The sequence below is a fragment of the Diceros bicornis genome, chromosome 8 (genome assembly GCF_020826845.1).
Source record: "Diceros bicornis minor isolate mBicDic1 chromosome 8, mDicBic1.mat.cur, whole genome shotgun sequence".
Taxonomy (NCBI): domain Eukaryota; kingdom Metazoa; phylum Chordata; class Mammalia; order Perissodactyla; family Rhinocerotidae; genus Diceros; species Diceros bicornis.
In genome coordinates, this window is record NC_080747.1 from 5,404,211 (window position 1) to 5,428,769 (window position 24,559).

General features: G+C 54.3%; 1 protein-coding gene across 4 annotated transcripts in view; it reads left to right on the top strand.

Annotated features, from left to right (window-relative positions):
• Window positions 1–24,559, top strand: part of PPP2R2C (protein phosphatase 2 regulatory subunit Bgamma) — a 137,273-nt gene that overhangs the window by 66,628 nt on the left and 46,086 nt on the right. For 3 of the 4 annotated variants that reach the window (XM_058546687.1, XM_058546685.1, XM_058546686.1), the window contains exons 2-4: window positions 18,358–18,455; window positions 20,743–20,908; window positions 23,526–23,638. In XM_058546687.1, coding sequence (XP_058402670.1) covers window positions 18,358–18,455; window positions 20,743–20,908; window positions 23,526–23,638 — 377 coding nt within the window. Of the gene's footprint in view, window positions 1–18,357; window positions 18,456–20,742; window positions 20,909–23,525; window positions 23,639–24,559 lie in introns of those variants that run through there. The other variant, XM_058546688.1, reaches the window with a different exon arrangement.

The window sequence follows — 24,559 nt, forward strand, 5'->3', positions numbered from 1 at the left end:
GACGAGCTGTGTGCACCCGGGAAAGCAGGGCCATTATTACTCTCTTCAACATGCAATTAATGAGATTCCACGGTGTGCCTAGCACAACGCATTTCTCATGCCCAGGTCGGGGTGGGTCAGACCTCCTTAGACAAATCTAGGTGAATTAGCAACTTGATAAATATGAATGATCTCAGTTGATGAAAAATGCATCAACTGAGTGTTTCCCTTAATGTAATTACTCGGGCGGTCGGCTGGCTTTCGGGTATGACGTCAGCAGTTCGCTGGAGGCTTCAGCAGAGGGCAGGTGGCCGCTGCCGCTTTTCTCCTTTTCCACTTTACTGCAAATAAAGACTTTGTAAAAAAAATGTCATTAAGTACAACAAACTGCATCTACTTAACGTGTAGAGTCCCATAGCATTGACAGCTGTGTACACCTATGAGACCACCACCATAATTAAGGTTACGAACACTTCCATCACCCCCAAAAGTTCCCTTGTTCCCTTGTGGGTCCATCCCTGACTCTGCCTATGTCTTGGCAACAACTGACTTGCCTTTGACACTACTCAATATTGGTTTGCACTTTCTCGAGTTTCATATCAATGAATCAGACAGTGCACACTCTTTTCGTCTGGCTTCTTCCACGCAGCATGATCCTTTGGAGATTCCTCCTTGTTGCATGCATCACGAGTTTGTTCTTTTTTATTGCTGAGTAGTATTCCATGGTAGAGATGTCTCTCAATTTGTCTGTCCATTCACCTGTGGGTGGATATCTGGCTTGTTGCTGGTTTTGAGCTGCTGTGGATAAAGCTGCTGTGAACACATCTAGACAAGTCTGTGTGTGTCTGTGGGCTTCCACTTGGTAAGGAGAAATGGCTGGGCCATGTGAAAGGCACGTGCTTAACTCTAAGAAACTGCTGGGCTGTTTCCCAAAGGGATGGTGTTGTTGTGCCTTCCCACCAGTAGTGGAGGAGATTCCTAGTTGCTCCAAACCTTCACCAACTTGGTCTTTTCAATCTTTTTAATGTTAGCCATTCTTTTTTTTTCTATTTTTATTTATTTTTGGTGAGGAAGATTGGCCCTGAGCTAGCATCTGTGCCCATCTTCCTCTATTTTGTATGTGGGATGCTGCCACAGCACGGCTTGATGAGCAGTGTGTAGGTCCGTGCCCGGGATCCAAACCCACAAACCCCAGGCCACCAAAGCAGAGCGCATGAGCTTAACCACTACGCCACCAGGCTGGCCCCTCATTTTAGCCATTCTAAGGGGTGTATACTGGTATCTCATTGTGATTTTAGTTTGCCTTTCCCTGGTGACTAATAGTGTTGAGCATCTTTTCATGTGCTTACTGGCCATTCATGTATTTTGCTTTGAGAGCTGTCTGTTCAAATCTTTTGCCCATTTTTAATTAGGTGGTTTGTGTTCTTATTGAGGTATTCAAGGGCTGTGTACACTCTGGATGCAAGTGGTTTGTCTGATATATGTATTGAGAATATTGTCTCATTCTGTGGCTTACTTTTTTGTTTTCATAATAGTTTCTTTCAAGGAACAAAAGTTTTAAATTTTGATAAAGTCCAATTTATCCGTTTTTCTTCTGTCATTCACACTTTTTATGTCTTGTCTAAGAAATCAAAGTTGCAAAGATTTTTCTCCTATATTTTCTTCTAGAAGGTTTATAGTTTTAGCATTTATGTTTAGGTCTATGACTCATTTCAACGTGATTTTGTATATGGCATAAGGTAAGGGTTGACATTAATTTTTTCCCCACACGTTTATGTGTTTACTGGAAAGACCATCCTTTCCTCATTGAATTATCTGGGCGCCTTTAACAAACACCAACGGACCGTGGATTTGTGGGTCTATTTCTGGATTCTCTGTTCTGTTGATCTGTGTGTCTATCCTTTACCAATACCATGCTGTCTGGATTACTGTAGCTTTATAGTCAGTCTTGAAATCAGGTTGGGCAAGTCATCCAACTTTGTTCTTTTTTTTTGGTAAAATTGTTTTGGATTTTTAGATCCTGATTTAATGCCAACACATATTCACTCATTTAATCCTTACAACACTCTGAGCAGAAGTGAGAATTAAGCCCATTTTACAGATGAGGAAACTGAGGTTCAGAGGGGACGAGTAGCTCTTCTAGGTAACTAAGAGGTGGAGGTGAGGTTTGAACATGGGGCGTCTGGCTGCCTCACCCTTCCTCTGGGGTTCCACCTGTTCCCGGTACAGACCTCTACCGCAGCACCTGGGAGGCTGAAATGAGTTTATTGGTTTCCTTGCCTGTCTCCCTCTAAGCTGTGGACCTCATGAAGGCAGAGACCATATGGACATCCATCGCTGTGGCTCAGCCTGGGGACTGGTGCAGAGTGGACCTTTGGTGAAGGTTGGGTGAATGAATGAATGAATGGATGAATGGATGAATGGATGGATGAAGTCCATTCAGAAAGGGGCCCTAGTCAGCTCTGGCACCTGAAGGACCAGGTCCCCACCAGCCCAGGATCTCAGCTGGGAGCTACTGTCCTGGGAGAATTGGCGGCGGAGTCCTAGGCCTGGGCTGGCAGAGGGGGACGGGTGGCTGCAGCTCTCCGAGGGATGCATGGATCACCAGGTGCAGGGCTGAACCCCACCTCCAGGCTGCCCCATACCAGGTGATGAGACAGAGATACTTAATATGCTTCCAAGAGGGGAGGGGGGAGGGCGAAGGAGGGCAGGAGGGTCCAGGGCCTGCAGTGCCTCCTCCGGGCCAGCAGAACAGGCGGGGGCAGGCGGGCTCTCTGCAAAGCCGCGGGAACAGGTGTCCCTCCCAGAGGGGCAGATGGAGGGCGGGTGGCTGGAATTGGAGTTAGAATTGGTCTCGTCCTGCTCCCATTCATCCTCCCGCTCCCCCTCCTCCTGCCCAAACCGGGGAGGTGGGTGGAGGGGGAGGAGGCCCTCGCGGTGCCTGGTTGTCACCAGGGGACTTCCTTCCCCCTGCACCCTTGGCCTCTGACTCACACAGTGCAGGAACATCCCCCCGGATTTTTGCCCCAGGCAGTGAAGTTCTGTGTTCCCACGCCAGGCCTCGGCCCTTCCAGTCACTGCGGGGACTGTTGTTCACATCTGGGGAGGAACACTGCGTGGTGTATGGGGTCTGTCTTCCGAGCGAGCTCCCTGGTCCCGGGTCTGTGATGCTGGGCCCGGCTGGGTGGGGGCTTGAAAGGGATGGCGAGGATGAAAGGGATGGCGAGGATCCCGCTGACTGAGATGTGGGGCCATGCTGCCCTGGGAGGGCCGGTGGTGGGCTGTGGGAAGAGTCTCCCTCAGAGGCTGAAGGCCGGGACTTACCCCTGACTTGGGATTCCTGCCGATGTAGACTTGGGGAACCCCGTCAGGGTGTGCCAGAGTGCCTCTCCTTGGGAATTTTGTGAGCCAGTTGTTAAATTTTTAGGAATTTTGCAAACCAGTTATTAAACCACAGGTGCTTTGAAGTCCACAGACTCAGAAGACACTACAAATCAGGGTGTCTCCCCCACCCCACCCCACCCCGAAGAGCCATGGTCAGCTGTTCACCACCACACCACTGACCCCGCCTCTGGGAGCATCAGTTTCCCCGTCTGTAAGTGGGGGGTGAGTAATGCCCCCCGAAGGCTGTCACAACCATGAAATGAGGTCATAGGTGTGAAATGCTTGTAATGGAGCATGATGCCAAATACAAGGTGTAATCACCTTGCTGACCTGACAGTTGTCCCCCACTCAGCAGTTGCTGAATAACACGCTCGCGCTGGAAGTTTGCGTCTCCAGGAAAAACCCGGGAAAGGAGCCTGAGAACCCACAGCACATGGGGTAGCCTGCCAGCTCCACCTGAGGATGCCTCGGTTTGCTCATCTTTGTAATGGGCACAGGGATCCCTGGTAGGAAGGAGTGTTGGTGTGGTGGGGATGCAGGGCACCAGGCGTGAGGCATGGGGCGTGGCCCGGGGAGACTGCAGTACCATCACTCTCGTGGAGGTGCACGGCTGTCCCTTGGCAAAGGGACCTGGGGCTGGCTGGACCGCGCCTCACAGAGTCAGGAGCACAGGCCCTGGGACCGACCGGCGCAGAGAAGCCCTCTGCTCCCCATGGGAGAATGGGTTAACCTGAGCCGCGGATTCCCGGCATGGAAATGGCAGAGCGCCACACACTCCCAGGGCTGCTGTGAGGTTAACGCACCCGTGGGTGAGGCTCCTAGCTGCGCCCAGCCCGTGGTGGGCTCTCAGCGGTGTGAGACCCCCGGGACCCGGGTCCCATCGGGGCTGACGTGTAACCAGGATGGGAACATCTCCAAAGCCGCTCCTTGTCCACTGCCGTGTATTTGAAGCACAACGGCTGTGCCACCCGCAGGGCCCAGTCGGCCCCGAGGCCTAGAGCGAGGAGCCTCGGGAAGCCGGGTTCCTTCCTGCCAGGGGGCCTGGTGGCCTAAGGATGCTCCTTGCCAGCGAATTGGCTCCCACGGAGAGCAGCAGCATCAGAACCTGTGGGCTGGCTGTGTGCCGGGCCCCATGCTGCGCATCTGCTGCAGCAATACATTTCATAGGCGCGGTCATGCCCATTTTACAGATGAGGAAAACGAGCCTCCGGAGGTTGAGTTGCCAGCGGTCTGCAGCCAGTGCAGAGCTGGAGAGACCCTGCCCGTCTGCCTGCCAAGTCCACGTCCTCAGCCTCGGCCCACCCCAGGGGCCCCCCCTCTGATGACTGCTCTTCCAGCCCCTCTCGTGGGGGTGTCCTGGGCACTGCCTACACCCCATGCCACACCCTAACAGGGACGGACTGTCATCCTCTATCAGACCGTCACCCAGAGCCTGGGACACGGGGCCTTTGGACGAGGAAGGAGGAGGGGAAAGGACACTGGGTCTGTGTGCACGACGTGCAGTGTTTGCTTCGTTTATCTGTGGGCACTCACCGCCTCCCGGGACAGACTGGTCTGGGAGGCCTGCATGGTGCCCATGGGGCTCACCTCTGAACTCCTGTTGCCTGGCATAGGGTCTGGCACTTAGTAAGTGCTCAGTAAATACTCGTCGAATAAATAAATGGCGCCATTTGGGGAAATGCAGCAAGTCCGGGCTGGCTAAGGGGTGAGGGTTGTGTTGGGAGTGGGGGCTAGTGAGGGCAATGGGGAGCCATAGAAGGCTGTAGGGAGATCATGAACTGATGAGGTTTCAGTTTCAGAGAAGTTCCTCTGGCCACGGGTGGGCCAGACCAGGACGAAGGTAGAAAACCCAAAGAGGAGGCGGCACAATCTTCCAGGAGGGAAGCCACAGTGGCCTCCGCCAGAGCAGAGGCAGGAGAGGTGGACAGAGGGGCTGCGCTGGCTATGCCAGCCATGACCTCAGCACCCAGCTCAGTGTCTGAGACGCGTCTCCCCACCCCCGAGCTGACACAGGCCTGGCGGGGGGCCTGATGGACATGCTGATGTGATGAGGCCCGAAGGTGCTCTTGTCGTCGGGCCGTATGGCCTCGCTTGCCTGCCTGCTGGCCGGGGTCTGAGGAGCTGGCTGAGCCTGCAGAGAGGACGGGGCCTGCGGGAGCCAGGCGCTGGGAGGACAGAAGCCAGCCCAGGCCAGCTGGCCCGGCCCAGACACAAGCCATCAGTCTGGGTCAGCCTCAGGCCTCCATGCTCCTCCTCATCCTGGCACAGGACAGCACGTTACAGTTTGCAGAGCCCTCCAGCAAGGGCAGCTCTTAGCCTCACCATTACACAATGGGGAAACTGAGGCTCAGGGGGTGAAATGACAGCCAGGACAGGGTAGGATTCAAAGCCAGGTCCCCCAACAGCAAATTCACCACATCGCAAACCCTCTTTCTCTCTCGTTAATTCTTCCCCTCTCCCCCTTCCTTTCAATACCCAGATAGTTCTTGGGTTTGGTTTGCATGCTTAATAATAATATACTACTAATTGCAGCTAACAATTTTTTGGGCAGTTTCTTGTTGCCAGGCTCTCTTATGTATGTTGCCTCATTAAATCCTCACCATCAACCCTGAGATGATAGTATTATACCCATTTTAGAGATCAAGAAACTGAGGCTCAGAGAATGTCTGTAACTTCCTGAGAATTAGGCAGCCCCACTAAAGTGAGGCTCTCTCCTTCCCAACCTGTCAGCGCTTTGCCAGTGGTTCTCAGACCTCAGCACACCCCAGAAGAGCCTGTCAAAATGCAGGTTCCAGGTGCCAGTGATTCTGATCCAGTGGGTCTGGGCAGGACCCTGGGAATCTTCATCTTTAGGAGAGAAGGCCAGGTGGTTGTGTTGGGGGAGCTTTCAGAAGCGCATGCTGCAACAAAGCAGGCAGGGAGCAGGTGGTCTTCTCTCGGCCCCCTTCACCTTGACCCTGTCCTGAGGCCAGCTGCTGGGCCCACGGGGGTCTGATTGAGGAGTGGTGCCTGGAGGGCTATGCTGGAGTCGGATCTGGGAAGTCACCCCTGCTGTGAGCGTAATCCGACCTGGCCAAGAATCAGATCAGGGCCTGACCACAGGCAAGTCCACAGCTGCCCCGGCCCTCCTCCCCTGAGCCTGTCTGCGTCTGTGCGGTCAGGCCGGCAGCTACGCAGCAGGGGCCCGGCTGGCCTGGGCGAGGAGTGGCCGGCAGCCACAGCCCCTGGCCTCCCTCGCACCCTGCCCCTCGTGGGGCACCCCTCCACCCGCACTCCAGCTCCCGCAGCAGCCCCTCGGCTGGCAGGGCTGTGTGCAACCACAGGTCAGGGGCGCAGAGCCGTTCCAAACCCCCTCAAGTCATCTTCTGGGACTGGGTTTCTGCTTGAAGAGAATGGGGCCTGTCTTTGCAACTGTCATGATCACAATGGAATATTGTTCAGCCACGAAAAGGGCTGAACTGCTGATTCACGCTACAGCGTGGATGGACCGTGAAAACATCACGTTGAGTGAAAGAAGCAGGACGCATAAGGCCACGGACTGTGTGACTCCATTTATGTGAATGTCCAGAAGAGGCAGATCCACGGAGAGAAAGCAGATGAGCGGTTGCCGGGGGCTGGGGGAGGGGAACGGGGAGTGACTGCCAGCAGAGGCGGAGTTTCTTTTTGGGGTGATGGGAACGTGTGGAATTAGATGGTGGTGATGGTTGCATAACACAGTGAATACACTGAAAACCACTGAAGTATACATTTTGAAATGTTGAATTTTATGTTCTGTGAATTATATCTCAATTTAACAAATGAGATAAATGTTGCCAAAATAAAAGCAACAACAACAACATCACAGTGATGCCAACACCTCTCCTAACAGGGAGAAGCAGGGAGAGAAACTGTGTGAGGCAGTGAGTGGCAGGGGTGACACAGGCTCCTGCCATCCCCTACTTGCCTAGCGAGCATCTGTGCTCCGGCATTTACTTAACAAATGTTTCCTGAGAGCCACTCATGTGCCAGGTCCTGTGCTGGGCACAGAAGGGACTGTGCCCACCCCTAAAAGAGCCATCTGTGTTAGTGAGAGACACACAAGGATAGGAGCAGTCATTACACCTGAGTCAGGTCATGGCTCCCCCGATCAAAATGCTCTGCAGTTTCTCCAGTCCCTTAGGATGAAATCCCAAGTCCTTCCCCCGGCCTGCAAGGCCCAGCCCACCTCTCTGAGCTCATGTCCTGTCCTGTCACCTTCACGTGCACACTGCCCTCTTTGCTGACCTGCAACAGACCACGCTCATGCCTACCTCGGGGCCTTTGCACGTGCTGTTCCCCCAGCTATCTGTGTGGCTCCTTCCCTTGCTTCCTTCAGGTCTCTGCTCAAATGCCCCTCCTCCAGGAAGTCTTCCTTGACCTCCCCAATGAAAACAGCACCTCCCACCCCAGCCACCCCCTTTACCATACTTTATTTTTCATCTTAGCTTTTATCCCTTCCCCAGAAAAATAATATATGTATTGATATGAAAATTTACTTATTGTGCGTCTCCTCCACTAGAGAGTGAGTGTCCTGTGGGGGCGTACACTGCTGAGTTCCCAGCGTATGCAGCAGCGCTTGGGATACAGTAGGTGCTCAATCAATATTCTTCTTTTTTAATTAAATTTCTTATTGTGGTAAATATACATCAGATAAAATTTACCATTCTAACCATTTTTAAGTGTACAATTCAGTGCATTAAGTGCATTCACAGTGTTGTGCAGCCATCACCACTATCCATTTCCAGACCTTTTTCATCTTCCCAAACCCAAACTCTGTACTTTTTTTTTTTATCTTTTATCCAACAGTCCACGTTAAAAATATCAAACTCTGGCCAACATTTTCCCTTCAAACAATAACTTAGACAATAACTCCCTATTAATTCACACTCTTTTGAATGAATAAATGAACTGTAAACGGATTTACCACGTGCTGGGGGATGTGCAGGCCAACTTCCAACAGCCTCGGAAGGCGGCTATTGCCGTCTCTGTCTGACAGATGAACAGATTGACTCAGAGAGGTGAAGTGCCCAGTCCAAGGCCGCACAGCTAGTGAGAGCGGGATTTGATCTTCCCCCTTGGCAGACAGTGGCTGTACTGTGGAGTAACTACACTTAGGGGCATAGCCTAACCCAGCCGCAGGCCCTCTGCCCCCACACGGGCTGCCCTCCGTGCCCCCTCTCCCCCAAACGTTCTCTCACAGACAAATGTTCCCAGCGTCTCAGCTCTGGCTGGCTGACCAGCGGTCAGCAGGCCTGTTGTGGGATCACAGTTCCAGGTTCCGACATTCCACTTCACCTGGAGCTCTTGGGGCAGGTGTCGGGACAAAGGAATTATTTTTCAACTTTTAAAATCAGTACCAGGCCCGGTTTAAATGTTTATGTAACTTATCATCCCCAGGTCTCCCGTTTGGGTCTCCTTTCCTTTTACAAAGCCAGCTTGAGGGAGGTGATGCTGGGTCCAGGACCCCGAGGATGCCCTGCGGGTCATGGAGAGGATGAAATGAGGCGCCATGGGCAGGTTCTGAGCACACACCCGGCCCTCGGGCTCTTGGTCCCACGTAGTTCCCCTCCCCCTCCCACCCCCTCGTGTCCTCTGAACGGGAGGAGGTGTGGTTCTAGAGGGGAGCTGACATGCCCAGGGTCACCAGCCAGAAACAGGGGGAACAGGCACTAGGTCCCAGGTGTGGGGTGGGTGTCCCATCCGTGGGCTGGGACCACAGCTCTGTGTGATTGCAGGTGACAGCACAGCATGCCCCATCTCCCACCTGTGAGCAGCTGGGGCTGGACACCCCCTTCCTGCTCTAATGTGAGAGCCCTGGTCCCTCACAGGCAGAGCCCAGGGTCCTGGGCCTCCGGGCTGCATGGGTGGGGGGCGCTGCTGGTGCCCGCTCCACACAGACCCTCCCAAACCTCCCACCAGCCCCTGCACCTTTCCTCCGGCCAGGTGGCCCAGGCACTGTCCAGGGGGACCTGCCTTGGCCTGGCTGCAGCATCCCAGCTCGCCCCACGCGGCCTCTGCCCCGCCTGGGGGCTGCCCCACCCTCCACCGAGTTCAGGCTGCGGGAGGGAGCTTGTCACCAGACCTGCTGGGGGGCCAGGGGGACAGGGGGCTGGGGTGATGCAGTGTGGGGGTCTGCAGCAATGTTGAAATTCAGCAATAACATGATCATGGCCCCCAGTTGGTGCCAGGGACCACAGTGAGCCGGGTACCGGCTCCCCGCTGAGGGCGGAGGGGCAGCATCAGGCGGGGACAGTGAGCTCAGCACCCCGTGGTTTGCCTCCACTCTCTCATCACACCTTAGTCAGGGAGGTCATCTCCTCTGCCCCGGACGAGGACTCGGCCAGGCCAGGCCTTTGTGGTCACCCTCGCAGAGCTGGGCGGCCTCTGGTCACATAGCCAGTACTGAACGTCCAGTCCTAGGTAAGGATCCAGACTCCAGACCAGACCTCGAATTTCTCCTTCTGCGTCCCACGGCAGGGCTGACTGTGGGGAAGGGCCTGGGCCCTGTGGCCTCTGCCCGCCCCTCCCCCTTCATTGGCGGGAGGGCAGCTGGGGGCTTTGCCCGCTCTGCTCTGGGTGGGCCTGGCAGGTGGATACAGCTGGTCGTTTCTCGCCTGGGTCCTTTGCTGTGTGGTCTGGATGTTTCCTGCCAAGCCGTCTCCCACGGAGCCCATAACCTGGGCAGTCACAGCTCTATGTCCTGTGGCTTTGCTCGGCCCCTGGGCACCGCGGCCTCCCTCTGCTGCATGCTCCTTGGCCCTCTGGGAAGCCAGCAGAAAGAACCTAAGATGACCCTAAGCCAGCTCTCTCCTGTCCCCGGGAAGCACATGGGTGAAAGCCATTGGTCCTTCCTCGTCCCTGCTCCAGACCCCAGACCCCTTTGCTCTCTGAGTCTCAGGCCCAGGTCTCCTGCCTTCAGGAAGTGGCCTTTGGAGCTCTGCAGGGGTCTCACTGGACTGGGGGGATGGCAGCACTCTCTCCCCCCAGCACCTGCTTTCTCCCAGGAAGTGTCTTCTCCCATCCCCCAGCCCCCATCTCTGACCCCTTCAAACGTCTTGAGAAGCACCAGGCCAGGGGGTCAAGTTCAAGGACTCTGGAGCCAGCCTGCCTGGGAGTAAATGCCAGCTCTGCGCCCACCAGCTGGGCAGCTTTTGGCAAGTTATTTATCCTCTCTGTGCCCCAGTTTCTTCATCTGTACACTGGGGTAACAGTACCCCTCCAGCACTTCTTGGGGTTGTTGGCAAGACGCAGCAATGTGTGTAAAGTGCTAGAACGGCTCCCGCCAGTACCGGGAGGGAGCTGTTCCTCTAACCTCTCCTGGTCCAAGGGGCCACACAAGTCGTGGAACGTCGTCAGGGCCACACGTAGTCCAGGTTCTCAGGACTCACTCCCCTGCTCTCTGGGTCCCGATCCTACGGGTACCTCTGTTGAAGGTGAGGAGAGAGGAGCCCATGGGTGGCCTCCTGTCGGGCGTACGTTAACCCCGTCCTCCCCACAGCCAGCGGGAGTCCCGGAGAATACCCGTGGTTTACAGGGGAGGACTCTGAGTCCCGGGGGGATGGGACTTGCTCCCGGCCACACCGCTGGTGAGCGTGAGGCCAGGCCTTGAGCAGCAGTCTGCTGGTGTGGGAGCCTCTGTCCTCTTGCCACCTCACACTGCCTCCGCCCCCAGGGCTGTCACAGGCCCAACAGAAGAAGTGTGATACCAACAAAGGAACCAGATATCAGCAGGGAGGTCCCGGGCGGCCTCCCCGGGAAGCAGCACTTGGGCTGAGACCTCAAGAGTAATTAGAGTTGTCAGGGAACCAGGAAGGGGCACACTGATGTCAGAGCATGGCCACGTGGACAAGGCCCTTGGTGAAGGCCGGCGGGGAGCACACGCCCTACTGAGAAACTAGGCTGCACTTAAGAGCTTGTTCTGATCAGGAAGGTCTTTCCTTTTTAAATGATTTCCTCACCTCCAAAAAAGGGAAATCCACGGAGCAGAGCTGGATGGGATGCTGAGACGGAGCTCTGCCTGGCAACCCCTCTGTCTGGGTCAGCCGCTGCTGCATAACAAACCAGCCCCAAACTCAGAGGCTGCAAACAACAAGCGTTTATTTTTGCTCCTGAGTCTGCGGGTCAGCTGGCTGTTTCCTTGCATACTGGTGGCACTCAGTCGTGCATACGCAGAAGCTGTGGGTCAGGAAGGTGTCTCTGCTGTCTTTGCTGGGCTCTCCCATGTTTGGGGGTTGACTGGCTGTAGACCGGCCCAGGATGGCCTCAGCTGCAGTGCCTGTCTGTGCTCCACATGGTCTCTCATCCTCGAGCAGGCAAGCCTGGGATTGTTTCCATGGTGGAGCAGGGGTCCAAGAGAGCAGAAGCTCAAGGCCTCTGGAGGCCTAGGCCTGGAACCAGCACCTCTCACTTCCACCACATTCCATTGGCCAAAGCAGGTCACAGGCAAGTGCGGAGTCAACGGTGGGCAAATGGACTCTGCCTCTAGATGGGAGGAGCTGCACGGTCACGTTGTCGAGGGGTGGATACAGGACGCCATTGATCGGGGGCCCAACGACGTACACACCATAGGTCTGCCGCCCTCCCTTGTTCCTCGAGACCCCACTCCTGCGTTACTGTTTGCAGGTGGCCCTTGCGCATCCCGCCCCCCATCACTTCCCCTGGCCACCTTGTCGCTCCCTCGTGTCTCCCTGGACCCGGAGCACCCTTGAGGGCAGGCCTGGCCTCCCTCGTCTCCTTATCCATGGGACTTGGCCTGGCCGCTCCTCCCGTGTGAGCCCAGGGAAGATGCTGGGTGAACGTGCTCAGCAGGTCCTACCCCACGCTGATGTGGGCGCACCGCGCCTCCTTGCCCTCACCCAGCTCTCTCGTTCAGCTGCGGGCAGACTCCTCTTCCCTCTCCCTCCTCCCTCCTCATTGGCCCTGATGCCTCTGACAATACTAATTAAATGCAACAGTCCCATCAGAGGGATCGAGCTGGGCTTTCCAGGGCCCCCTCTCTGCCATGAGCTCCAACGTCTGATGGATCTCTAGTGGTGTCGACAGCACTTACGGTGATGGACAGTTATGGATGAGCAGGGGAGGAGTTCCCCTGACGAGTGTCTTAATCTCCCCATGAGTTTGCACGCCTCTACCAGAGTTACCCGAGAACTTTCCAGTCCATGGAGTCATTTGAATTTCACAAAAATCCTAGGAGAACTGTGGCCAGGCAGGGATGACAAGTCTCATTTTATTGATGAGACAAAGCTCAGAGAGGGTGAGTGATCTGGGTGAGGTCACACAGCTAGTATGTCCCAGGGCTGGGACTGGAATAGCTTCCTCTTGATGACAGCCACAATGGGCATCTTTGCGATCCCAGGGCCCATCCTCCCCACGTGGCACCAGCAGGGTGCAGCCTCTGTCCTCCGGTGCTGGTGCCTGCACAGCCTCTTGTTTCAGTTCTCTTCTCGCTGTGTGTTGCTTAGGGCAGCTGTGACACATTACTGCAAATGCAGTGGCTTACAACAACAGAGGTTTATTTCCTCACAGTTCGGGAGGCTGGAAGTCTGACATCAAGGTGCAAGTAGGGCCACGCTCCCCGTGAAGGCTCCAGAGGAGAATCTGTTCCAGGCCTCTGCTGGCTTCTGGTGGTGGCCAGCAATCCTGGACATTCCTTGGCTTGTAAATGCATGACTGCAGTCTCTGCCTCCCCTGTCACGTGGCCTCTGTGTGTCTGTGCCCCTGTGTCTTCACATGGCCTTCCTATCAGGACACCAGTCATTTGATTTAGGGCCCAGTGTATCCAGTATGACCGCATCTTAACTTGATATCTGCAGAGACCCTATTTCCAAATAAGGACCAAATAAGTCACAGTCACAGGTACCGGGGGTTAGGACCTCAGTGTGTGTTTTGGGGGACATGGTTCAACCCACAGCAGGGTCTTTGCCCATCTCTGGCTCCAGCTCCCACTGTGGACCTGTTGCTGGGCTGGTCACTTGGGACACCATCTCTGACTTCTCCAGGAGCCCACGGTGTGGCTTTCTGGCTCCCTAACCAGATGGCTCTGGGGTCCCACTGACAGGCTGTGCTGTAGCCGGTCCCAGGGAGTTGACGGTGCCTCCTTGTCCAGCGTCCAAGACGGTTCTTCCAGCTCTGCCTCGCCATAGGGTGTCCTCCCTGGAGCTGCAGCAGAAGCACAAGGGGGCCTCGCAAGAGGAAAGACAGCCTGACTCTTCATGGGAGTTTTCCTCACCCACCACAGTCATGGGTGGGCTTGGCAGACCTCACCCAACGGCTGCGTTGGGACCCTGAGCCTGAGGCGTCAGCCGCTGGCACCCCGAGGCTCTGTGCTGTGGGGGCAGGGATGTGCCGGAGGAGTACAAAGGCTTTGCCATGTATGTGCCTTTGGGCAAGTGGCTCACTCAGGACACGGTTCCTTCTCTGCAAAGAGAGAGTGATGACAGGGCACTAGGGCTGCTCTGAGATGAAAGCCCGGGTCCGTGGGGAGCTTTAACTGAAATGCCTTTATTTGCCTTTCATTCTTGAGGGCTGTTTCCACTGGGTACAGAATTCTGGGTTTACAGGTTTTAAAATTTTCTTTTGGCACTTTAAAAGAGTCTTCTGGATTCTGTTATTTCTGATGAGAAGTCAGCAGTCATTTGAGTAATGGTGCATCTGAAGGTGGTATGTTGCTTTTGTTCTAGCTACTTACAAAATGTTATCATTATTTTGGTTTTCAGCAGTTTGACAGTTACATCTGATTTTCTTGGTGTTTATCTTGCTTGGAGTTAGCTGAGCTTCCTAAATTTGTAAATTGATGCCCTTTACCACATTGAGGAATTTTTCAGTCATTATTTCTTCAAGTTTTTCTTTTACTCTCTTCTCTCTCCTCGTCTTCTAGACCTCCCCTTACATTATGTTAGACCTTTTGATATTGGTCCACGACCCCTGAGGATCTGTTCTTTTTCTTTTTAAATTTATTTTCTCGCTGTTCTTCAGATAGGGTAATTTCTATTGGTATATCTTCAAGTTCACTAACTCTGTCTTCTCAAAGTTTGTGTTAAGCAATTTAGTGACTCTTCTGTTTCAGATATTGTATTTTTCAGTCATAGAATGTCCATTTAGTTATTTTTTAATAGTTTCTATTTCTCTGTTGAAATTTCCGTTCTTTTCATTCAGTAAGAGCAAATTTTCCTTCACAACTTTGAACATAGTTGTAATAGCTACTTTAAAAATCTTAGTTTGCGAATTCCATATCCAGGGCATTTCAGGGTCCATTTCCATGGATTATCTTTATGTTAAGTATGTTTCTCTATTTCTTTGTACATCTTCATATACTTTTGGCTTATGTCCTGGGTGTGGTGAATGATAACACCGTAGAGACTCTAGATGTTTATGATGTCCTTGCAAAGAGTGTTTTTGTTTCGTTTTGCATTCGTAAGCGGTTAGTGTGGTTGAACGCAGCTGCAGACTGTCTCCAGGGTGAAGGGTGGCAGCACAAGTCCCAGTTCACTTCTTTTAGCCTTACCTGCACTTGGAGTCTGCCGTGTGCATGTGTGGTTTGCGGCCAGCTGATGATTTGGGCAGAGTTTATATGCTGCCTTTGGGGACCTCTCTGTGGACCTCTTTTCCAGGATTTACTACCTCACTTTCCCGCTACTGGGATTTCCCCAGACTCTGTCTTCTCGTTGATCGAGCCTGAGTATGACTTTCTCTCTGAGTTTCAGCAGCCACATGGCACAGACTGGGACCTGTCCTCAGGCTAAAATCCATGAAAACAGGAAACGTGTTTACAGTGCTGCCTCTTCTTCCAATCACTGACTCCCCTGCAGCGTCTGCCCTCTGATGAGGGGCATAGGACTGTAGTTGTAGGAGTGACCACTGAAGCGGGGGGCAGGGGCATTCTCTGGGAAGCCTTCCTGGAGGAGGTGGTATTGGGCCTGGAGATGTGTCAAACATTCCAAGATGAGAGGATGGACTTTCCAACTTCATGATTTTACTGATGAGAACTTCCTGCTCTCAAGGGAGGTAACTTCCTAAGGCAAACCCTAGGAGACATTCCCTGTAACATTGAGTAGATAGTAAACACCCACCAGCCCCTTCCTGTGCCAAGGAAGCAATGCCCTGGACTGAGGTCTGGTCCTTGCTCCGTACATGTTTGCAGAATGGGACTGGAGGAGCTGGTGGTCAGGACCCCAAATCTGCACAGTGAGGTTGAACCACGCATTTCTCTAGCACATCTCTGAGCTGGCTGCTGTGAATTCTGTGCAGCCAGAAGAAAAGATGAGAAAGAGTTTTAACTTTCTGTCCGGTAACTTTTGGTAATTCATCATTCCTCAGAGCCGTGGTCCTTGCTCCCTCCCAAACCCTCTCACCCCATCCTCTCACTTGAGCTTCTAATCCTGGGCGGACTCTACTATAGTCACGCTCCAGATGACAAAAGTGAGTCTCAGAGAAGTGGTGTGACCAACCTGAGGCCACACAGCCGAGGAGCTGGAGTCAAACCTCCAACGCAGGACCTCTGACTGGCCCATGAACAGCTCAGGAGGTTGTCGCTGGGGATGGGCCTCCATCACCTCAGCTGCCAATAGAAATAATAGTCATATCTCTCAGGGGCCGGCATAAGGTTCAAAGGAGGCAGTGGATATGAAACCGACATGTAAATTGTAAACTGCCTGCAGACTTGAGTGTCTGTTACTGTGGTAACCGCCCAGCATTTATGGACCACATTCGCTCTGGGTACCAATGGTTATATTGGCATTTTAATTTATAATAGCATTGTTATTTTTCCATCGTAAAAATAATATACCATATGCATATATCCAAACTCACTAAATTGCATACATCAAATATGTGTGTTTTTTGCATATATCGATTATCCTTCAATAAAGCTATGAAAAAATATACATTCATTACAGAAAATTTAATAAACATAGAAAAGTAGAAAGAGGAGGAAAAAAATTTTTTCAACCACCCTAAAGCCACCTCTGTTTAACATGGTAGAAAATTCTCTTCCAGGTTTTTTTCCCTCTTACAGTTTGCTCGCTATTTAACATGGCTGTGATCACTGGTCTATATAATTAAAACATTTTATATACAATTTTATGTCCTGCTCTTTCCCCCTTAGGGGGTGCTGATCTGAAATGGCGAGAGCAGTGCCCCGTCCAGGAACCCCAGCACTGCTGGGATGTGGCTTGTGCCTCTCCCGTGCCCCTGGGCCAGGGCAGGCTGCCCGTGGAGGGACAGCGTTGGGGCAGTCAGGGCCTGCCCCCACTCCCAGTTCCACACTCAGCGAGCATTTACATGTCCCCACAGAGCTGCTTGTCGTGTCTTGTCTTTGTAAGTTTAATGAAATGTGCTTTTATCTTGATCAGTGAATATGCCCAGCCCCTCATCCTGCTTCTAAACCACCTTCTTTCTCCCCTCGTCTTTGGCCGTCAAAGCCGGCACTTCCTTGTGGCTCTGAAGGCCCGCAGCGGTCAGGAGCTGCCTCTAAAGGCACTGATTGGAAGAGGAGAAGGCATTGAGGGAATAGGAGTGCGAAAAGCATTCGAGGCCGAGAGAACAGGTCTTGAGACAAAAGGTAGCAGTGCTTTTGAGAAACAGCAAGGAGCCTAGAGTCTGGAGTGGGAGAGCAAGGCGGGGAGCAGTGGTGGAGGAGGCTGGGGAGAGAGAGTGTCAGTGATCTTTTATTGAGTCGAAAACATGAAACTCCTTGGCATTCAATAATACACATTTTTCATCACGCATCTGCCAATCCCGCTGATCTAGGCTTGGTTGTTGGGGGCCCCTGGTCGGGGCTGGCTCGCTGGGGCACCTCTGCTGCACACGTCCTCCCTCCTTCTCCTCCCAGGCCCAGTGGGCTAGCCCGGGCAGGTCCTCTCCTGGCAGTGGCAGAGGCACAGCACAGCGCCTTGTCTGCTGGCGTCCCAGACCAAGGCAAATCACGGGGCAGCTTACCCGGCCCAGGGTGGGGGGCAATGCCAAGTACCCTGTGCAGGTGAGGAGAGTGGTGAAGACTGGGCTCCTGACGTGGTCTGCCTCCAGGGCTGCAGGTTACCCAAAGCTTTAGACCGCTCTGAGACCTTTGCTTCTGTTCTGGGTATAAAATGGGAGCCACTAGAGGGTTTCGAGTGGCTCGTCTCGCTGCTCTGGTGAGGCTCGCTTGTCGCCGGGCCAGGGAGAAATCGAGGAGGTCGGTGAGGAGGCCGTGGCAGTCATTCAGGCAGGAGATGGGGAGAAGTGGTTGGAATCTGGATGTATTTCGAAGTCCAAGCCAGCAGGATTGAATGTGGAGCATGAGAGAATGTGACGGTGACTCCAAGGCTTGGGCCCGAGCCAGGGAAGATGGGCACTGCCATCACCAGAGACGGAGAAGGATGCAAAGGAGGGGGCTGGGGGACCAATGGAGGGTTTTGAGCAGAGGCACCCCATGACTCGGGAGGCGGCTGTAAGGAGCATAGAGTGCAGGGCAGGGGCCAGCTAAGTGCCCAGCCTGGGGCCGCCGGGACGAGTGGTCAGATCTGCGGTCTGTTTGAAAGGAGGTCCACTGTGCTAAAGCTGGATCAGAGATTTTGGTGCCTTCAGAGTCCAGGCTGGGAATATGAAGATTTACGGGGGTCCCACCCAGGGGCAGCTCAGTGGGAGCAGGGCTCAGTATGGTTGGTCTTGGTGGCCCCCCGAGTTGGGCTAGTGAGAATCAGGTTTTTATCCCAGTCACCTGGTCAGCATATGAGGAAACCCCCAAACTGCTTCTGGAAGGAAGGGAGGGAGGAAGGAAGGAAGCAGGAAAGAGTCAGTGAAGCAAGTCCATGGAGCAGTCTCTGTCCCACAGCCAGCGAGGAGGGGGCACCAGTTAGCCCCTCGTCAGTGCTCCCGGCCCCTCGGACTCCTGCTGTCCAGTGATGGGGGCCTGTGGGGGGGCGGGACGGGTGCTGTTCTGTGGAACGGCATAGTACTGGGGTCCTAATGAGCCACGCCTTCCTGTCTCTCTCCCCGCAGCCGATATCATCTCTACCGTTGAGTTCAACCACACCGGAGAGCTGCTGGCCACAGGCGACAAGGGTGGCCGGGTCGTCATCTTCCAGCGGGAACCAGAGGTGTGGCAGGGCCTGGGGGATGTGGAGGGCTACACTCAACTGGGGCCTGTAACTGGCAGGGTGCCTCTCAGCAGCCCACCAGGATTGCATCTCTTAGGGGAGACTGCCGCCTTCCCCACAGGATCCCCAAGCTAGACGGAGAGAGTGCTCTGGGATGCAGGGATGGGACCCACCAGTTCTGGGGGGGCAGGCCAGGGGGTCAGCTCACACCTGCACATTCAGAGCCCTCTCTGCTCAGCAGATTTTTGCTGGTTGCTCCTTGATCCCAGAGAAATAGTTTAGGCAGAGCCAGCTGCTGCCTTGGGTTAAGCCTCCAGTTAAACTGCCCTCTGCCTGGGTGAGCTGGCGCTGTCCCGGCCAGAGCTGGGAGGACAGGAGGATCGACTCTTCTGCAGCTGTCAGGCCTGCCCACAGACTGGGGCTGGCGAGCTTGCTCGGCCTCACACCTTCGCCCCAGTGAGGGTCACTGTCCAGCAGAATCCTGGGTCAGGCAGAGTGGCCTGGAGCAACCTGCCCACGGGTGCCGTTTCTGAACCACCCGAAGAACCTCGTGATGAAAAGGCCCCGCTTGTGCAGCACCGACTCGTGCAGACCCCTTGCTACATCCTGTACGTTCTTTTCTCATTTGCTCTTCATTGCCCACCTCAGAGGGTGGGGAGTGACACCCCATTTTACAGATGAGGACGCTGGGAGAAGTCACCCAGCTAGGGAGCAAAGACCAGGACTGAAACCAAGACTGCGTGTGGTCTGTCCCTTACACACCACCCTGCTCCGAGAGGGGGCATCTCGCGTGTAAGACACGGGTGGGATCAGATGCTGAGGACAGGATGGTGCGACACCAAGGAGGTGGGGGGAGGAGAGGGAGGGAAGAGGAGGAAGGGGCAGAGAAGGAGAAGAGAGCAGAGGAGGAGAGGGTGAAAGAGAGGGGGAGAAAAGAGATGCTACTGAACCATCCTCTCCGTCATTCAATTCCTAAGCATCGTCCCCAGAGCTGATGTTCCTGAGGCCTGACTTCACTGGGTTTGCTCCCATAACCCTCCCTCATGACACCCCTAGTGGTGCAGTTAGGTGCTGCTATCACCCTCATTTACAGGTGGGGAGTCCGAGCTCAGAGGGTGTGAGAAAGTGGACAGCTGAAAATCGGGTATCCAACACGGTACTGTGGCCGGAGCGTGCTGATTTCATGAGAAGGACCAGTGTCCCACCAGGGATTGCAAAGCCAAGCTTTCTTTTCGCCAGGTTGCAGAAAGAAATTAAATTGGTCAATGCAAGTTTTTCAATTTTGAATTTTTCTCCTTTAATTTTTTCCTTTATTCTGGTCCCGCTGAACTTTGTCACAGGCAGTGCTCATGGCACATAAAGTGAATTAGGGACAAAAATACTGAAGAACTTTAAAGCTTTCCAGAAGCAGGACAAGTATAGAAATATAAAAATAGATACTTTTTAAAAATTAAGAGAAAACCTGAAATTGAGCATGATTGAATGTCTTCGTTTTGCCCCCAGGCAGTTATGCTTCTGGTTGTGGCTTCCGATGGTCCCATGAACTTGAATTGTCTCCTGGGAAAGTGGTCCCTGGTGCTCGCAGTGGACTCACCACCTCACTATTCTGAGGGCTCCGCCAGGAGGTCCTCATTATAAAGAGCTCTGCTGCCTAAACCAGGATGGGTCCTGCTGAGAAAAGCCAGGGGGGCCGTATTCCATCCCAAGTCTGACACTGCAGGGGTATTCTGCCCCAGTGTAAAATCTGCTCCAAAATGCGACCATTCCTCCAGTCAGGCCCAAGTCGGACAGATGGACGTGAGGAACAGGTCGGAGCCTCGGCCTTTATGTCAGACAGGCCTCAGTGGAGTGAGGGACTGCATGTAGGGGACATGTGGCCTTGGGGGGTCGATTCACCTCTGAGCCTCCACTTGCTCGTCTGTGAAATGGGGAGAGTCACGGTACCCACCCAGGGGCTGCAAGGATAGAACGAGAGGAGGTGTCAGAAGTGCTTAGCTGAGTGTCCGGCACGTGGTGGGTACTCGGTGAACAGGAGCCTGGTTGCTGCTGTTCTCCCTGACTGGACCGAGGAGGAGACAGGGCTTGGCCGCGGCCGCACAGCAAGTTATTGGCCATTTGAAAAGCAGAGCTTCCTTTGACCCTCGATGGGCCCACTGGCACTGCCGGACGCCCGGTGGCCGTGGCCATGCCGGGCCCTCGCGGGTTTAACCCGTCCCGTCCCGGTCCGTGCGGCGCCGCCCCAGCCCCGCCCCCTGGAGCTCAGGCACCTTGTCCGGGTTCCTTGCAGAGTAAAAATGCGCCTCACAGCCAGGGCGAGTACGACGTCTACAGCACCTTCCAGAGCCACGAGCCGGAGTTCGACTATCTCAAGAGCCTGGAGATAGAGGAGAAAATCAACAAGATCAAGTGGCTCCCGCAGCAGAATGCCGCCCACTCCCTGCTGTCCACCAACGGTGAGGGCCGCGCCTGAGTGCGCATGCGTGGGGGCGCCAGCGCCTGTGTGTGCGCGTGCGCGCGCGCGCGCGCGCGGGGGGCGGGGGGGGCGCGCCTGACTTTGTGTGCGCGCGTGCGTGGGCCCGTGTTGTAGCAATGCATCATCAAATGCTGGTTTTCACCTCATTTACATTGTGAGCATTTTTCTACGTCTCCAGAACTAAAGCATTTTTGAGCAGCATGTACATTCCATCCAGTGAAAGTGCCGGAGCTTCCTCCGCCTCTTCCCTGGGATGGACACGGGCTGACTCCCACTACATAGCAGCGTCTGAACGTCTTTGCGGGTACTTTTCTTTGGGGTGGAGGGAGCTCGATATTCCTGACGAAGGAGGCCAGGTCAGGAAATACAGTGAACGCTTGACAAACTAACTCTTCGTCGCGCCCCCGGAACCCCAGACCACCCAAGTGGAGGTTATCCCCCCACGGTGTGAGAGCAGCTCTGGCTTAGGAGCTGTGCCGTTCTGCCTCGGGGAGAGGGCGCGCACCCGCTCCCGGCCCCCCAGGAGGCTCCCGGCCAGACTCGTGCTTCCCGTGGTCCACTCGGAGGGCGCGGCTCCTGGGGCCAGAGGCTCAGCTGCCCGCATCCGCGGTCCGCTGCTCGTCCTCCTTCACCTCTCACCCCATCATCCGAGGTGCCGCGGGTGGGAGCCGGACAGGCCTGGATTCTCTCCCAGCCCCGGGATCTTGGGGAGGTGGCCTTGCTTCCCTGAGCCTCAGTTTCCTCACCTGTGCAGTCGTGTGGATGCAGCTCCCTCTGGGTTTCGCTGAGGGTGGAGGGAGATAACGCCCACCCAGTCCCCCCAGACCAGCCCCTGAGCCCAGCCGCCCTGCTGCAGCGTGAGAGAACCTAGGAGATGATGCCCCCTGCCTTCCCAGACGGAGTCCAGACTCGCAGTGCATCCTTTAAGGCATCACTGAAACGGGTCAGACTCAATCCTGCCAACGCACCCATGTGCCTGAAGGCTGGCCCTCTGCCCCTCACCTGGCCAACCCCCTCCTCAGCCCTTAGGCTTCTGCTGGGTGTCGCCTCCGCCTTACAGCTGAGCCAGGTGTCCCTCCCATGGAGGTTCGAGCCCAGGCCTGCCCCCCCCACCCCCGTCTCCTGCCATTCTGGTTGTGTGCCACTGCGCCAAGTGTAAAATCTGTGTCCCCTAAGGGGTGCCCGGCACAGTCTCAGTGCTGGGCAAACCCTTGTCTCGGAGCCAGTGGGGCCTCCTGGGCACTGGAGCAGAGGCAGCGAGAGGCCCTCCCCAAGGGCGGGCCGCCAGGGGCAGGAGGGCCTCATGCAGTTCCCAGCCTGCCCTGCTGCTTCCTCTTCTGAACTGTGAGGGCTGTGCCGGCTCCTGGGGCGACTGGGAGGATGAAACGGAATAACATCATAATGGGCTTAGAACAGGCCAGCCCCTGGGCTTTTTATATTGAATCATCTAAGAGGAACGTGTCATTCTCCTCCCGCCTCTCTGGAGGCAAGTTCAGCTTCAGGAGCTCCCTAACGTCCCCAGCCTCAGAGCTTCCCGTCCGCGGGTTCAAATCCCGGCTCCCCCCCTTCCTAATGGCATGTCCTTGGGCACCTGTCAGGTGTTGAATTGATATCATTTTTCTCTCCTTCCTTCTCGTGAACTTGGCAGTGTTTGTTTTGGGGCTGTAGCAGTCAGGTTCTCCAGAGAAACAGAGCCACTAGGCTGAGCATGCGTGTGTGTGCGCGCGCGCGTGCGTGCACGTATGGATAGAGATGTAGAGATAGAGGTAGAAATAAAGAGGTTTATTTTAAGGAATTGTCACGTGACTGTGGAGATTGGCAAGTGCCAAATCTGCAGGGCTGGCCAGCAGGCTGGAGTCCCAGGAATAGCCGACGTGGCAGTCCAATCTGAAGGCCGTCTGCTGACAACATTCCCTCTTCCTCGGGGGACCTCAGTCTTCTTTCTCTTAAGGCCTTCAACTGATTGAATGAGGCCCACCCACATTATGGAGGATAATCTGCTTTACTCTAAGGATTTCAATGTTAATCTCATCTAAAAACTACACAGCAACATCCACACATTTGAGCAAATATCTGGGTACTGTGGCTTAGCCATGGTTGACACATAAAATTAACCATCACAGCTACTGAAGCTTACTCTTTTGATGTTCTTGGCAGGATTCCAGAGAAGTGAGGCTGTTGGAGTGCTGAGTTCTGCGTGGGCAGGGTGCTGCTCAGAAATAGCAAATAGGTTCCCTCTTTTGTCTGCCAATGAAGGGCTTAAAAAAGCAAGAAGTTACATTAGTACAGTCTTTCTGGAAATCATTTGAGAGATTGATAACTGCCCTAAAAGTGTCACACCCTTTGACCCAGCACTTTCACCTTTGGGATCAGTTGTGAGGAGCTGGAGAATGAAGACAAGTGTTCCTCAGCAAAGACGCTCGTTGCGTCTTTATATGCAGTGAGTAAAATTAGACAGAACCTCCGTGTCCAAGAGCAGGATAGCGGTTAAGTAATTTCTGGGTGGATGCCTCCTGATCTGGTGGACTGAAGTGGGTATTCCAGTCTCTGTGCTGCTGTTAATCACGTGTCTTGTTTCACTTGTTCTGCTTTTAAAGATAAAACTATCAAATTATGGAAGATTACTGAACGAGATAAAAGGCCTGAGGGATATAACCTGAAAGATGAAGAAGGGAAGCTTAAGGACCTGTCCACGGTGACGTCCCTGCAGGTAAGACGTTGAACACGAGAGATTCCGGCAAGCGGGAAGCACGTTTTTGCTTCTTTTATGAAACAGTGAGGATTTTAGGACTTGAAGGGCCTTTGAGCTGTTTGAGCCACAGTCGGGTTCACATGCTGGCCGGGCTGCTTACTTGTTGGGCGGTCATTTCTGTGCTCTGAACCTCAGCTTCCTCCCCAGCAAAGCAGAGACCATCATCTTTCTCCTGGAAGTCTTGAGGGTGAGGCGAGGTGATGCTTGCCCTAAAGTGCTTTTCAGCTGCAGCTGAGGGTGGAGAGCAGGTCCTGTGATCCCTTGTTTTACAAAGAGGGAAACTGAGCCCAGAGAGAGGCAGCAACTCACCCACAGCTGCTCAGCGATGTAAGTGGCAGAGCCAGAAGGGGAACCTGTGAGCTGAGCTTTGTGGATCCAAGCCCTGTGCCGAGGGGCAGGGGGGTCTGGAACTTGGGATTCTCGCAGCCTGTGTGAAGGCTCAGCTTGAAAGGTTGCCGTCGCTGTAAAAGAGGCCGGGAAGGTTCAGTGGCAGAGCTGGGCTAAAGGAAACTCTTGTCCCTAGTGCAGCTAACAGGCAGAAGGACTCATCGTTCTTCCAGCAGAGGGGCTGTGAGACATGGAAGAAAGAGTTCTGGGATCACAGGACCTGGGTTCAAATCCTGCCTTTGCCACTTCCTGGTAGTGTGACCCTGGGCAAGGCTCTCAGCCTTCACGAGCCTCCAGTTCCTCATCTGGAGCAAGAATAAACACTTCTGTAGTGAGCATGTGTCTCCCAAGCACTTGGGCTGTAATAACTCATTTAATCCTCACCAAAATCCTATAAAGTGGCCACATGATTAATCCCCATTTTACAGATGAGGAAACTGAGACCTCAGATCCAAATCCAGGGAAGTCTGGCTCCAGAGTCAGCATCCCAGT